This window comes from Drosophila biarmipes, chromosome 3R (assembly GCF_025231255.1).
Source record: "Drosophila biarmipes strain raj3 chromosome 3R, RU_DBia_V1.1, whole genome shotgun sequence".
Taxonomy (NCBI): Eukaryota; Metazoa; Arthropoda; class Insecta; order Diptera; family Drosophilidae; genus Drosophila; species Drosophila biarmipes.
Window position 1 is genome coordinate 33,394,616 of NC_066616.1, and position 16,687 is coordinate 33,411,302.

At 41.7% G+C, this 16,687-nt stretch overlaps 1 protein-coding gene across 1 annotated transcript in view; it reads right to left on the minus strand.

The window, feature by feature from the left end:
* Nucleotides 1–16,687, minus strand: part of LOC108023859 (polypyrimidine tract-binding protein 1) — a 140,197-nt gene that overhangs the window by 122,155 nt on the left and 1,355 nt on the right. The window contains exons 2-3 of the mRNA XM_044095595.2: nucleotides 13,266–13,317; nucleotides 9,203–9,232 (exon numbers count right to left, since the gene is read on the minus strand). Coding sequence (XP_043951530.1) covers nucleotides 9,203–9,232; nucleotides 13,266–13,277 — 42 coding nt within the window. The 5' untranslated portion in view covers nucleotides 13,278–13,317. The remainder of the gene's footprint in view (nucleotides 1–9,202; nucleotides 9,233–13,265; nucleotides 13,318–16,687) is intronic.

A 16,687-nucleotide genomic window follows, 5' to 3' on the forward strand; every position in this document is an offset into this window, starting at 1 on the left:
TGCACTCGATGACAAGGACTGCTTCAATCAGCGAGGAGCCGGGCAAATCGCATTAAAAAGCTCAAATCGTTTAGATTTGTGACACTAAGCACCAGCACCACCCATTCAGCCGCCCACGGCCCCACCCCACGCCACAATCACAGCCACAGAACTGCCACAGTCACTGCCACTGCGGATGCCTGGCAACAATAACGAAATCCAACCAAGAAATTGTGCAGATTTAGCATGACAAGTGAAAGTAAATAAAGTGAGCGGATGGAGAGCGAAGACAGGACGAGGGCAGCCTGTGGCCAGGGATTTCTCCTCGTATTGAGCTGGCACTTTATGCAAAGAATGACGCCCATATTTCACTCACAAAACTCGGTGTTGGCTTAATGCGCTAGGAAAACACGCCAAGAAGTTGCAGCCCACAACGGAACGAACTTGTTGCAACACGCAGATCAGTAGAGGGAGGAACGGAGAAGGGCGGGGAAATGGAATTGTAAGACGGTGAAATTGAAAAGCGAAATGCGGGCATTTGCATAAATTCAGTTCACGGCAAACGGGCGGCTATTGAACGGGAAGCGACCGTGATAATGATAGGACGGCACTCAGGCAGGGTAGTAGAGTTGTCCATCTGGCTATCTTAAGTTTGAAATGTTGGCTACATTTCAAATGGGAAATCTGGAACTATATAATTAAACAAACAAGGGAAACAAGTCCCGATCGCATCCTCATATACAAAATGTAAAATAACAAATTTGGTCAATATGGTCACATTCACTTTGATTCCTGAGTTAACAGATCCTTCCGTTGAAACTGTACGTTTTTATCAGAATATCGTACCATAGTTTGATACCTAGTTCTGCGGCTATTGACTAAACCTAAAAGTTCGCAAAAAAAATCATTTAAAACCTAAGCCTAATTTTTTTATAAAGTGTTTGTCAACAATGTGGTTTCGTTTTCAAGTCACCTATTATTTCCCAAGCGATTTTCAAGTAATGACAGCTAGCTGTTTTTTTAACAGATGGTTGGCAGCACTGACAGAGAGAAGCTTTGGCCGGGACAGGTGCGAAATAATAGCTCGCTTTTGTGAGCCATGCATTTTTGATCTACCGCCCAGGTAAGTGGGAGTTGGGGCGGCAATTGGTGTGGGCGAGACGAAGGATTTAAGGGGTTCCGTGCATTGCCTAAAACTATGCAACGCACAGCCAAGTGTGTTGGGAATCCTTTTCTGTTCAGGATTTGTTGTAAGCGTTGACGCCTTCGCAGCGGCTTTTGTTGGCTCACACATATGGGCGTGTGTGCTCTTCTGGAAGTGCATGTGTGCGGTTTTGTGCCGCATCAAATTGCATTAGTGTTGAAAGCTGCAACAAACACAAAAAAGCCCCAGCTAGTGCGTATAAAATCCAGTCTCAGTCTGTCCCTTCGCCCATCTCGGTCCCACATCTCAGTCCTCAGTTCTCAGTCCTCAGCTTGCAGCCATTTCGCCTCTCATCGTCCTTTGTTTGCTTTACATCAGGACATCGTCAACGGATTTCGCCTTTTTGAATTCTGATCTGATCTACCACTCGCACCCTAAACCGCTGCGCAGCCTTTATTTGGCTGAGTGGAGGGACAGGGAAGGGGGGCATACAGTGTGTGAAATGGCTGTAATGCTGCTACTTTCGCCTGGCTTTGAGTAAGCCTCCTCTGGCTGGCAAGGCGGCTGAGGTAAAGGCTGGAAGTTGCATGTTGCTGCACTTTGCGAAAACTAAAAGATTATATTATTCATTCAATGATCACTTGAAATTTATAATTTGTTTTCGATTAAGATTTTACTTTATTTTATTTACTGAGTAACATGAGAGTCTGGATTATTTTTACTGATTCTTTCGCATTGTTACAAAACATATACGACTTTTTTCAGTGTCGCTGCCAGTTGCATTCCGTATGCTGCATGCTGAATCCAAGCCGAGTCCCCAAAGTTGGCCAGCAGCATCATCCATCATTTAGCATTCGTTGGGTGACACAGACGGCATGGCAGTGTGTGTAATTAAAAATGTCAACGCACAATGGGTTTAGGTGTTGGCCATGCAATCACAGGTGGCTCACAGGCAACTCAATTCCTGCTGGGCCAAACACAATGCTAGCAAATGAGGCACTGCATCCGAAATGGAAACTGCAATTGCAATTGGCAGCGATAAGGTCTAATGCCTTTCTGCTCGGAAGCCTTCCCCTTTTGGTTTAAGATCATAAGTTGCATATTCTAGAAAATGAAAAATTTAATCCTCTTTCCGACCAGGAATGTTATGCTTTTTCTCTCATTCCACTCCTCAATCATTTTCATCTTTGGGGCTCTGCGCACATGTGCACACACCCAGTCGCAAATAGAGTTCTCACACTCCCTGGCCATATTCATCTTGGCCGGCCGCCGACTACAGACAAACATTTTTCGCAAATTAAATGAAAACACCTGATGATATTGGGAGCAATAGCTCTCGACACTTTCGCGGCGTGGTGTGAGCTTTAACAGACTTCTTCTTTGCCGTGTTTTTCCCTTTTTAGGCACATCAGAATAAGAAATATAACAAAAGTTTTGGCACAAAGTTTATGAAATATACAACATTTTAAATATCTCCATGTATTGTTTATGTAGTATAAGAACAACATTAATATCTCCATGTATTATTTATGTAGTATAAGAACAACATTAATATAAACCTTTTGGGCATGGGTATTTTCAGATTCGAGCTTTGTAACTAACCTCACTCATGGGTTTTGCTCTCATTTTTCAACCATTCTTTTCGCAATTTGTTAGTCAGAGAAACAAAAGCAAACTATGTCCTATTGCAGCAGGGGGAACAAAAACCGACCGAAAACAAAACACAAAAGCAGAGGCAGCCAAAACAAATGGTCTCCACGTTCTCCAATCCCTCAGGCAAAATATGTCTGTGTAAATGTGTTCAAAAATTAGGGGGCAACAAAACCAAAACATTTTACCGAAATTAGTTTGCTCGCTCCCACAGAAAATATCCATCTGATCCATACTAATGGGTTGAGATTCAACCTTGAACTGCGACTGCGCAAAGGCTGTCAACAGAAAAAGGCAAAGACGCTTTAGAAGACTCAAGCGAAGACCCAATAAAACAAAGAACTTAAAAACAAGACAACTCTGCAAAAGCCCTGGACTTTTGTTTTCGATTTTGGTTGGCTTGACTGGCAATAAACGAGCTTCATTATGGTGTGAAATTGAATGCGCAAAGTAAAAAAAACGATCAACAACTTAAGCAACAACACTGAGACCCAAAGCCATAACTGTAGGGGACCAAGTGCTTGCTCACCATCTACGCCATATAGGGATTGATCCAGCAGAGAATTGTTCTAGAATTTAATATAAAAAATTAATTTCGGCGTTGTTTTAATGCCAACCCCAGAAATAGGTATGGAAAATAAAGTAGAGCTGCGAGACTGTCTGCCTATCTATGCGTCTGAGCATTTACATCCTTTTACGTAGACATCTGTAACCTCGGTTATTAATAAATTAGCTAAGCCTGCGTAATGAGGGTCTCGGCCTCTGAAACTTTGCTGCCTCCGTTTTCAGTTGTCTTGTTTATTATTTTTTTGGTTGCTGGTGGTTTATTTTGTTGTGCTTTTTTGGTCATGCCGGACAACGAGTGTTAATGACATCCGAGCAACAAGAACGAGTTTCGGGCCTCGGAGTGACTCTTTTCGGTCTTTCTGTCAAGCGTTGAAAAATGTTTGTGCATGAGAAATTGCCTGGCCTGCGCCGCTGCAGCAGACACATAAATTCTCATTTAGCATCGTCAAATTAATGACTTCAAAATGAGCCCTATCTGCCCGCTCCTTCCGAACCCCTCTCAAGTGTATAAATTCCGTGAAGACGTGCTTTTACGCCACAGCTGATCGAGCGCTTACAGGTGATGAGCTCATACCTGGTTGGAAGTGGAAAAACTTGTCGAACAACTTAAGCGGCTGCCGGCCGGCAAACGAAAATCAAACTACCGACACACTTACAACTTGCCTCAGACACTGCCACCGCAATAACACTGAATGAAATTATATAACAGCCCAACAAGGCGGCAACTATTGTAGCACATGTTGTCGCCGGGCCAATCTGTATGTTTTTTCCAGCGAATTTTAGTTTTATCCCCGTCTAAGCCATGTGAATCTTGTAAGGTTTCTTGCGTCTGCGGACGGCGAGAGGAAACGAGACTTATTAACTTGCTGTGGGGTTCTTTTATGGGTTTTCTTGGAGGCAGCAACAAGTAGATGTGTCCATTAATTTTTCGTGTTTATCTGCCTCGCATACTGATTTATAAGGAAGGATCTGTTCATATTTCAGTTTTTCATTTAATACAATTTACAAAGAAGAAAGTTACATTTCTTTATGTTAGGGTACAGGGATACTCTCGTTCAGTACTTGCAATTCGGTAGCAATGTCGATTCTGAACTACCCGTCGAATGCAAATTGTAGAAGCGGAACCATTTTTAATGTCTGATTAGCATGCGACTATTAATAGAGGCGACTCGATGCAGGAAGGCAGCCCTAAGTGAATTTTGCGGCACGTAGACTGGCCAGCACCTGAGGGCCTTGGCTGGAGGAGATGGATGATGACACTTCGGTCGTGCCGCTCGAAGCCTCACACAATAATTAGCAATGAAATCACGTGCAAGTGGCTGGCTTTTGGGCTGCGGGTTAGCAGCTGCCAATTTCAATTAAAGCCAAGAAGCCAACCACTGGTCGTCGTCTCCCAAGAGGAGCTTTTAAATGAGCGCCGTGACTAATTACAAATTAAATTGACAGAAAACGTGTTTAACGTGCTGCACTTTCAGGTTCTACATAATTTATGAGTCGGCCCTTTTGGCACAGGACCTTTTTTGAAGCCCACAGAATGAAAAAGCCGCCAGTCAAACGGTCAGCTGCAGGTGTAACTAACGGGCAGCTCAGCTCTTAGCCCTGCTCTTTGGCTTTGGGTGCAACAAGTTAAGCCCTTGCTGACGTGTTGAATGGCCAGCGTTTTAGTTGTTGCACCTTTGACATCCGCATATATGCACAGGTAGGAGTGTACATACGTGTGAATTACCAGCCAGCTTAGTTCTGGCACACACACAAGCCCGACGCACAGATATCAGCAATTAGTTGGCCGGCTTTGCCTCTATATCTTTTAACCTTTTTGTTTTTGTGGAGCTGAAATTTAATCCAGTTCATTTGCAGTTCGCAGCGCATTCACTTGTCCAGCTGAATACGAAATATGAGTCTGCATGGACAAATTTTACACTGCAATCTGCGAGAATTTGTTTTACAATTTGAAGTTTTAAGAAAATGTTCTACAACACTCAATACGCTTGCTTAAATAATCCTTTAAAAATCGTTTGCCTTAGTTGGGTCCGATAGATTTTGAGCAATTCTGACTCTTATTTATAGACTCTGTGTCTAGCGCCCAGATGAATGGATATGGGTGGTCCTGATGATGCTGCAGCTAGAAACTGTGGCTAACAGACCCATCCATTCCCACACAATAAGCGGAAAATCAGAACAGCAAGGGAGGCCAGCGCAGACAACCTTCCTGCAGCACGAAATTGGTTATACGCCCAGGTTTGACACGCCTCCGACAGGTTTTCACCTCTCTAGGAGGGAGCGTGTGTTTGCTAGGTGCGGGCAGCAGCGAGACGTCGTGTAGTTTTAATTAATTTAATTTCACGCTCATAAAATGCCAAACAATGTGAAAAACTCGTACACACATGGCGGGGAAAAGCGCGTGAGCCGCGCGGAAAAGTTCGTTTGGGATTTTGATAGAGATCCACAGGAGAGAAGCGGGCGAAGTTGTGCCCAGATGAAGGCTCTAAAATTGTCCTGTCAGCAGGTTGCCCGCCTGCATATGACAAGGAGCGTAATTAACACGAAACCCACACTTGCCCCCAACTGAATTTGTCGTAATTGAATTGCAGCGGAAATAGTTATTGGGGGACCGGCAGGAAGGGGTCTGACCCCCTCCGGCTTAAATTAAGATCGCTGGGCCAGTGAGCCGAGAACCAGTGATCGACAGCAATTAAAGGCACTTAGCGCGTATCCGTGTCACTTAGTTGATTACTCGACTGCTCTTGAATGTGGAGTGCTTGACTGGCTGCCTTTCTGGGTTGGCCACGAGAAACTGATACACGCTAAGGGAAATCTAGTTGCGAAATTCCACTTTAATGCCACAAATGGCAATGGTACAAATGGACCCATAAGTTAAGTTAAAATGTTTTCTCCTAATACCGAGAACCTTTATTAGCCTTTAATTTCTATGACCAATATAGCAATCAATTTGCCTCTGTTTCAAAGGGAAACAAAACTTACGATACGTTTTGGAAAATATATTGTTCTTTATTTGTATTTGGTCTGGAATTGTTCATTTTAATTTATTGTTATGCACATGTATGTAAGTGAACAGATGTATGCATTGCATTTAGATTGCTAATGTTTTGGTCTACTGATTTGCACAATGAACACAACCAGTAAAGTGAGAATAGGAGCCCCAAAACAAAACACGAGCTGGAATTATAATCGCAGGCATCACCTTGTTTCTCAGAAAATTTAAAACTCTGCTATGCAAAAAAAACTCTCCACACTCTATTTGCTTTAAGATCGTGTGAATACTTTAGAAAACGAACTATAAGGAAGGAACGCTGTTTCTGTGGATTGTGCAATTTCCAAGGAATCTTGCATGATCAAATGTTGATTTCTGGCTCGTTTTATTTTCGTACTCATGCATAAATATTTAGCTGACAGGGTCTCCTTGTGAATGAGGGTTCTTCCATGTGCTGATCTTGACTGCCTTGTCTGACTTTTAAATTTAGCTTTTTTGCGGCTCTTTTTTGAGTGGATCGCGCTACATTTGGCTGTCTGGCTTCTGTTTACTTAGAAATATTGCTGTGCTATGCTGTTGATTTTGGTGAGAGTAGTATTTAGATTCTGAAAATCATCCAAATGGGAAACTCAGATTCCAGTCGGAATAAAGTTGTAAAAATAAATTATTTGGAAACGAAACCACAAATCTGAGAAACTAAGAAATTCCTATTGAAAATCAACACTAGAACTTGGTATAAGAACCAAGTCCTTAGTATAGGTTTTGAAAAGTTAAATTTCTTCAGCGCAGCTTAATACAAGATTGTCGATTGCACAAAGGCTCTAGTTAATAAGACCCACCAAGGCTTTGATCACGCCATATGATTTCTCTTTGCTTTTCGCTGCCGTTGATTCTCAAACCTCATTAAGGCAATTTTCCCATTAGCAACGGCAGCAGTGGGGGAGTGAGATCTTTCGTTGGCATAATTTATAGTTTCTATTTGCGGTCAATTAAACATCCATCTTGGCTCGCTCTGATAACCCGAAGCGATGACGTTGCTGCTGTGCCACCGAGAGAGTCACACACACAGCATTTGGCAGTCGTCCAAGCAACATGCATAGAAATCCCCGGCAAACATTCCCAGTATTACCAACAAAGTAGCTGTGGCCAATGCCACCTGTTGGATGCAAAGTGCCCAGGCCGTCTGTCAGGTCTCCGACTTTCTGCTTCGCCCTCCGAAATTATCATCATCATCCGTCAGTCAGCCAGTAGATATTCATATCCTCCGTTCGGTGGGACAATGCAGAGACATTTCTCTTGCATGGAGAGCCCCCAAGCAACCGCACTAGGAAAATGCTTCATTTTGGCTGGCAAATCACGCAAATGAAATGCACAAAATATGCGCCATTTATAACCTCCCTCCCTGCGGCACATAGTACGAACGTGAGGCAGTTGGCTAGAAATGTTGCAAAAATTATGAGGCAGCAGGCAAGAGACCACCGCCTTGCGCCTTCCAAACCAAAAACATCGCACACACACGAGACTGCCGGGAAAAGACGGCTGTCTCCTGTCCACCCCCACTTTCTAAGCCCCTACCCGGACACCCCTGGCCACACTCAATTGCGCGCTAATTTAGCGCGGCTCGCACTTAATAATTTCTTTTCATAATTGAGTAAAAGGCAGAAAAAATAAGCGCGAGAGAGAAATAAACGTGAGGAAAAACGAACTGGTGGGGCAGACATAAGGAAACTGCACTTTAAACCGGGGAAAGGGGAGAAACTAGTGGAATATATGCATTCCTTCGAGGGCTGGCCGAGGAGTAACGACACTAATTACTTGTATTTTTCCCTTAATGAAAAGCAAATCTTTCATAACAAAATAGAAAGGTTTATTGATTTTGCTTTTTGATAGAAATGAGTGCTAGGCCTCAAGTGAAAAGAATATGAATAAAATTCACCAGAAAATCACCAGCTACCCTCGAAATTGTCACTTAAATTATCAACAATCACACACACTCGAAATATGGCAAATGCTGTGATCGTCGCCACACCATGACGTGTTGATTGAGCACAACCAGCTCTCTCCACATTTCCCTCACCTAGATTTATGACGAATGCTTTTGAATGAGGAAAGGCAATGTATACATACGCTTCACATTAATCAGAACCGAATTTACTTTGAAGTTGGGCCAGCATAAGCAGTAATTGGGGAAACCACTAAGCAGATAACTTCTTACTAAAAGTGCCAAAGAAAAAACTCGGGCTAAGTAGGTGAAACCTTATAGACCCAAAAGAACACTTTGCCCATTGGGTCGTTTATCTCCTTTGCTGCGAATGATACCTAGACAAGTTAGGGTCAAATTTGCTGGTAATTAATTTCCAATTGAGGGGCCTATTGATGACACTTTGAGCAAGGACTTAATTGGGCATCGGTTACACGCAACAAGAGAAACAAAAGCCCCAGCCCACACACGCGGCCATTTGAGTTAGGAAAAGACATTAGTAAAACATAATGCGTTTGTCGATTAATCAACTGTCCAAATAGAAGCAGTTAGGGTCGGAGGTTTCGCTTCCCTCTTCGGCTTGTTCAACTAATTTATAGGATTTTTATCCTGGATGCGAGTGTGTGACCCACTCAAATTGGGGCGTGATAATTGCACTATAAAAATGCGCAACTGGGGAAAATAAATTAGCCGCTTTCTGTTGTTTTTGTTGCTGTTTTTCGTCGACGGCGAAATAAATCTCAATTTATATGAAAATCGATTACGTTGCGCATTATTAATTATTTAAAAGGTTTCACGTAAATGGGCAGGAAGTTTCTCGCTTTCTGCTGTTTGCCGACCCCTCGGGTAATTAATAAATAAATTTATGGCCAAAATGATTCCGACTTACGTTTTCTTTTTCCTCGTAGTGCAAACTTACCTGAAAGCAGAAAAGAGAAAAGGAAAATTAAATTTCATTGTAAGTAAATGTTATAGGAGCATAAGTTATGGCATTTATGAGTTCACTTCGAAATTGAAAATTCATCAAAATGAGGGTATAAATCACTGACAAGAATGTGAATTAATATCAGTTTTTTGTTGTGCACGGCGGTTTTTCTTTGTTCAATTTATTAGTGTCAAAATGGCAACAAAGGCAGAGGTTCCCTTTGGCAAGGCCGCAGGACAAAAGCTGCGAATTTATCACGCACCCCCCACTCATTTCTAGTGTTCGCCCCTAACATGTAACAATGATAACTTGGCCACCCGTGTGTGGTGGCCATTGTGCGTCTTTTGGACTCTTTTGTGTCTCATAAGTCATTTCGCCCAGCCAAATAATTCATAATCGATTCTCAAAGCGCTCACCGCATCCCCTGGCTCTTCATCTTCCTACTCGCCCCTGCGGTCGAGTTTGCTCTGGAGACAAGTTCGTTAGGTTAGCTAGGCGAAAAAGGAGGTCCAACATTTACTTATGAAAATCAAAGTGAGTCCTGGGATTGCCGGAAAGTGGGGAATGGGAATGAGAGCGGTGGGGTGAGGTCGAGGGCGGGGGTAATGGCTGGAACAAGACAAACACGGCACGCTCGCTGAATTTCTATTAAGCCAAATAACTCAAAAGTAATTGCCCGGGCGTTGTCGAGGTAGCAATTGCACTCAACTTGCCAAGCGGCGCCCGACCATGAACATCCTGGGATCATCAATATGTGCACCTTAATGGATGCTTAAATAAATTATAACTTCAAATTGCGATTGCCGAGCGCCCTCCTTGGGCAGGGCCACTAACCGAACTTGTTCCAGTGGTGGCACGTACAGCTAAACACATTACGCCCAACTGCAGTTGTGCGAAAATATTTACACGTGATTACGGCACCCCGAATAAAAAAATTTTAAAGTAAAAAGACAATTTTTTCTGGAGCTCTCCTTAGTTGTACTTTTGCCGTTCCTCACTGCTACTGCAGTTTAAACAATAGATCATTAAAACTGTATTGGCCTCATCCCTTTTTAAATAATAGTTCTCCTTTTAAACGTAGCTTACGGTTGTAATCACCTGTACCACAAAATGAATACAGCAATTCGAATTTGAATATGTTGGAGGTAAAGCTCGTGAAGCCCTTTTCTTAAATTAAAATTGTAATTCTTCTTTTCTTAATTTCATGCCGCTCCAAGTCTTTCTTGCCACAGCTGGCTTCAACGGAGTGTGTAGCATACATCACAGCTGCTGGCCGGCTAATTGGTCTGCGTGGGCGCAATTAGCGGAAGGGGACAGGACACCCAACGAAGTGACCCCGCAGCTAAGCTCTCTGATCCCGGGCCTGCTGGAGCTCTTTAAACGGGTTAGCAGATGCTCCGACGGCAGGAGCGACCTCATTGCACTCGAGAGCGCAATCGTTTAGCAACGTGCTGCAAGCCAAAGGAGCAAAATGAGCCAAGGAGCCGAACCAGGCAAGGCTTGCATACAAATTGGCGCACGTGTGCGAGAGCTAAGTGGAAGAATATTGTTGAAAGCCGTGCCACAACACGCACACAAGCGCAGCCCGCACACACACCAGCACGCGCGGAGTGGGTCAAACGTGAGCCTTTCAAATGCTAAATGGACATTGCTTAATTCCATATTCCATGGCCCCAAGGAGCTCCCGCTCTGAGCTTGTGCAGCTCAGCCATCATAATAGCTCATTATGCTGCTGCTGTTGCCGTTCCCTCCCAAAAGTTCATTAGCTAAAAGGCCGTCAAACCCATCGTCAAATGGTGCACTAATCCGGAGTTGATGATCTTGTGCAGACTTTGGCCTGGCGAAAGCTTCAAATTCAACTCTGACACAAGCCAAAACTGGGCATACTCTGCGGTGTCACAAAAATCTATGTAAATCAATGTCTTAATATTAATCCTAATTCACAATAAACACGGAACACACAGGTGAGCACTGAACACATTATAAAGCATTTAATACATCATTAGAAGTCAACGCAAATTAATTGGCACCGTATCGGCGGGTGGACGTTGTCTTTGGCTTTATTGGACACATATATCTGCGACACATCTAGACTCTTTTATATGCTCATATCGGTTTTTATTCTGTTTTCGTTTTTATTTCGCAATGTATTTTTGGTACGGCGTCAAGAACTGCATAACTTGGCTGTGCTCCAACCAAACGAACCGACCAAAAGTCATCCCACGCCGAGTGGCTACGGAGCACAATACTTAAAATTTAGTAGAATATTCTCAGAAATATTTAAAAAATCATTTTTTATGAGGAACAAATGTTGAATCAAGGGGACAAATAAGCCCCTAAAGCCTGAAATAATTAATACTACATTTTATTGTACCCGGAAACAGTGAGTTTCAATTTAGAATATTGTATTACCGAAATAAAACGAACAGTTCTTAGTTTAAGTCCCACTACTGATCATACAAAAAAAAAACATTTTTTAACATATTTTTAACGGCGCCTCTTCAAATGGATAATTTTGTTAAAGGCGTTTTGATATTAGCCACTTTCGGTTGCCCGCATTTATCTTCGCACAGATTACCCCACATTATTATGGTCTTTAATACATCGCAGCTTTGTGTATGAGTGTGCTACATATATGCCATAAATCTGGCCATAATTATGGCACTAAAAATATACAAGTTGTTGCATTGTTTATATACCGCAACCAACAACTACGACTACGACTATAAATTTCATTTTGCTACTGTTTCCGGTGAATTATATAAAGGAATATTATACTGTTAATTCGGCATGAGAGAATGCGTGGGTGGTAAACATCTTTGGTAGTCTTAAAAGAAACGAAAATTTATAGTTGACATTTATTTAAAAGGAATGGATCTTTGAAGCAGTAATTTATTTTCCTTATAGGCTAGGAAATAATTCATTCATTTCACTGTCATTATTATCAATATAGTAAAAAATTAATACAATGTAAAACTTATAACGTATTAAGATGTATGCAAGCTTGGCCCACTTAACAAACAGCCATAAAACTGTACATCAAATCAAAAAATGGGAAAGAACTAGTCATAAAAACGTGCAAATGCAACGGCTTGTGATGGACCATATTTTATATATATATAAGTCTAGCATAAATTATATATATATATATATTTAATTGTGAAAAATGTGAGCAACAGCGGTGGACAAAAGAATTTATATAGCGCCCAGATTTACACGGCAAATGAGCCATTAAAACGTCTCCAACTATTGACTTATGACCAAGAGTTCAGAAAAACTTTCCGAGTGCCGCTGGCAGACACACCCAATTATCTGGCAATGTTGTCCTAAGAACGACATCTAAGACAGACAGCCCCTGAACATGAAAAAAAATTAAATCGTAAACATTATTTTTAGCCGTTAGGAAAATGGGACCAACCAATTTAACTTTCTAAGAGAAGAGGAAAAATGTTCATTCCGCTGCGAAAACCAATTTTGGCCATGCAGAATTGTACGAGTATACCTCCATGATACACAAAATGCCTTATTTAATCCGCTTGGTTCGGATGCACTATATCTAATGAACTGCCTGAGCACACGAGCGTATACACAATATGTGAAAATTGAAACTATATTTACTGTTAATAAAATACAATCGAAAATTCATTTATTTATCTATGGCACGCTGAGAAATTGTAGTGCAAATATTTGCAATTCAATTGCAACGGCAACAAAATGCACAATACTACGACAGAAAAATAAAATCGAAATAAAATGAAGTAAAATATAAAAATAACTGGCAGCGCACTGACGAGGCTTTTGCTTCTGCCTTGCAATAAGAAATATTCTAGGAACATTTCTGACCAAACCGACTGACAGACAGGGAAACCAATAACATTTATATGTACTTCTTCTAAATCCAACAAATGTTTCAAATTCTTTTTACATTTTCAGTGTTGACACTAGGTTCATTTACAACTGGTTTCTACTTAAATCTACTTAAAATATTTAGTCTTAAAAATAAAATATAGGAGTGGTGTTCACTTACAGCTTGACTCATGCTAACAACTGTGTAGCCCAACCATAAACAACAAACTTACCTAAAACGAAAAGAAGGTCAAAACAACGTATTTTTTGGTTGGTTATTACGCAAATTAAAAGGATATCCTTAGCCTATTGTATCAATATTTTATGGGTTAGTTAGAGCAGTGGGGGAATAGTCCGAGGCTGGGGCAGAAATCATGCAAACTTCCGTTGCCAGCAGCAATTGGCAAACTTTTCGTAAACCGCTGACCCTATTTATACATTTTTGTTTATTTTCGACTGTTTTCGATTCTCGTTGTTATTCGAGTCGTGTTTATTTACACAAGCGCTGGAGGATTTCTTTTTTTAAGCGAGCACCAACAGAATTAAATATTATAAATAAGATATCAAAAAGTTTGAATAAGGCCAAGAAAAATTATGTAGGTTGTTATACGTAATTTAGATTCATTTGAGTTTTCTGTTTAAATAGATGAAACTTCTACTACTTTCAATGAGCACATAACCTATTCGTATCTTATTAAGCGAGGTAGTCACCAATTTAAGCAAATGGGCCAACAAAATTCATTCATACAGTTTTAAACTGAACAGCAAAGAACAAATACAAATCTTTCCGACCTTTTAATAGTGTGTAAAAATGAAATTCGCATAATGCACACTCACGTAGAAACTTGTTCACGAGTTGTTGATACTTGTACTGGGCTGTAATAGTTATAGTTTGTTGCTGTTACTTCTCCTGCTAATAAATCGCCTATCTTATTTGTTGTTATTTACCTCCCTGTTTGGTTGTTGCTCGAAAGTAAACAATAATCATCAGAAAGACCACGCACCCTACAAATATACATTCTCGCAGTCCTTATCTAAAATGCTAAGCTTTCTATCTATCTTGCTCCTTCTATTCCCATTAAATAGAACATTTCAAATCTGTGCGAAACTTTATTGATTTTTACGAGCATTTAGTCACGCCTAATGAGTTAATCACACTCCACACATGGCAACCACTCAAATATTACTACCATAAATTATTGAATTGATTAAAAGCGTTAGAGTGAGCTTAAAGCCAAACAAAAATTATTATTAGTTTGCGTTGGTGACAACTAAAGAATCTATGCTGTCAGCATGCTTATTTTCCATTGGTATAGGGAAATAAAGGGTTTTGGATTTGTTTTCCATGACTAAGACCTAGAACATTGACATTTGGGACCACTGGTATAAAACGGGACCACCAAAACAGTCGCTCCAAGCTCAGACAAGCGTCAAGTGTCTTTAAGGGCTGAGCAGATAAGAGGGAAATTGGCCCCTGCCTGGCAGCATGCCCGATTTTGGATGACATCGAGATGAAAAAAATGCCAAATACTTGGGGCACACAATGCCAGAAATCTCAATTATTTAGCCAAACATGTGTTAGCTGTGGCAGTGCTGCATGCCCGGCAATCCCTCAGATACGCGTGCTATGGGAGCGACGACAACAGCAACATCTTCGAAGCGACTAGTGGTTTCCATCGAGCAAAGCGACAGGCGGCTATAAGTCAAATTGAAATCTTGTCAGCAGACCAAGAAATTATCTAGCCTGACTACAAAATGCTCGAACCAGCAAATGCCGAGCAAGAAATGTTTTTTATTTGAAACAGAAATTTAATTGAAAACACAAATAAATAATGCTGCGAATATAACCCAGAAACCAAATCGAATTCGCCAGCAAATGCAAGGCAAAACTAAGTTTGCGTAGTGAAAATGAAATAAAAATGGTAAATACCAAATGTCGCACGAGCATACGTTCTAAGCTGAAATAAAAACTTTAAAAGCCAAATCAAACAAATAAATTCTGAAAGGACTACAAAGAATTTAGTCAATTATCCTTAATATTTCATATCAAATTCTTGGCTCAAATTGCAACGGAAGGAAGGTAACTAACAGAAAGCAAACTAAACTAAGGAAACAACGACAAACAGCCAACGTCGTTGCACACACAAAATATTTCATACATATTAGGCCAGACTACAGTGCATTATGTAAAGGGAGCAGCTTAAACCTCATTTAAAAATGCCACTGAGTGGTAAGTAAGGCAAAAAAAAAACAAACTACATCAACGAAAAGAGCAACAATCACAACATCAGATGCAGAAACAGCAACAGCAACAGCAGCAACAGCATCATAACTAGCAACGGCAAGACCAGGAGCAGAAAGCAGAGCAGGACTGCTGGCAGCAACAGTGCAAAGATTGAATGCTGCATAAAAGAGCCAAATTCCACACCGAAGAATAACGCAAGAAAAACTGTACGAGGAAATGCTTAGCGCAGACACAAGCGGGGAAATGGGAAAGCGGGACCACGGACGGGGGACTGAGGAAAGGCAGACGAGGGCGATCCTGGGCGAAAATCCCGGCCAAAGACAAATGTGGGTCGAAAGCGCAAAGTGCAACAACTCGCACGCACAGGGCAGACAGGCGGGAAGGGGGAGGGCTGCCGGGGAAAATGCACTAGCAAATGCAAGACGCACGCGCCTCCCATGGAAAATGCCAAGGCGAAAAACAAAAGCGAAAAACTAAACCACTTTTTTGGCACTTGCTGCCGCTGGCTGGAGATTGGCTGTCGCCCGGCGCGCTTGCCGCTGTCGTTCTCTGGTGCTGTCTGGGGCTCCTTGCACAGCTTAAGTGAAATTTAATGATATCTTTACAGCAGCAACAGGTGTGGCCTGTTTTCACGGCGGCTGCTGTTCTGCTAATTTGTTGAATTAAAGTTTCTGATTTTATTGCTGATAAGTTAGCCAGCAGCTGCAACAACGGGTTGAGTAAACAGAATAAATTAGATTCATTGGTGCATCCGCAATAAAGCCCAGACAATTTTAGCAAGGTTATCAGTTTGGTCAATAATCCTTGAATAATTTGACATTATCGTTCAAGTATTTTCAAATAGAGTCTGCCATGGAACATTTTAAATGGTCAACGATGGAACGCAAAGCAGAACAATCTGTTGTGAACACGAGTGTACATTAATGTTCTTCGAGACTCATTTGGTAAAAGAAATTGCCTCATTGCTCCCGAGCTGAGATGCGTGGGCAACCTCTCTAATGACTTGCTCTAGGTGATGATGTCGTCGTCATCGTATATTCACCCACAGTGAACATCGTATTCGGAACAGTTGATTTCGTTTAAGAGCAATTGAAATAAATTCTAAGGCAAATTGCCTGACTGCGAGGCGGAGGAGGCAAACAAGCGACGGCAACAACGGCCCCTCGGCAACTCTGAGATTTTAGTCTTGCTGGGCTAATGTCCAAATGCACTTAAAAGTGCTGAGGCCATGTAAATGGGTCTTCCAGCTCTCCGACTCCCTGCCATAAATACCCTCTGCTGCCATCCGCCCATTTATGTCGCACTCATAGCACCGCTTTTGAGGGCAGCTCGGGGAGTTTGACGCAGTTTATTTCTCA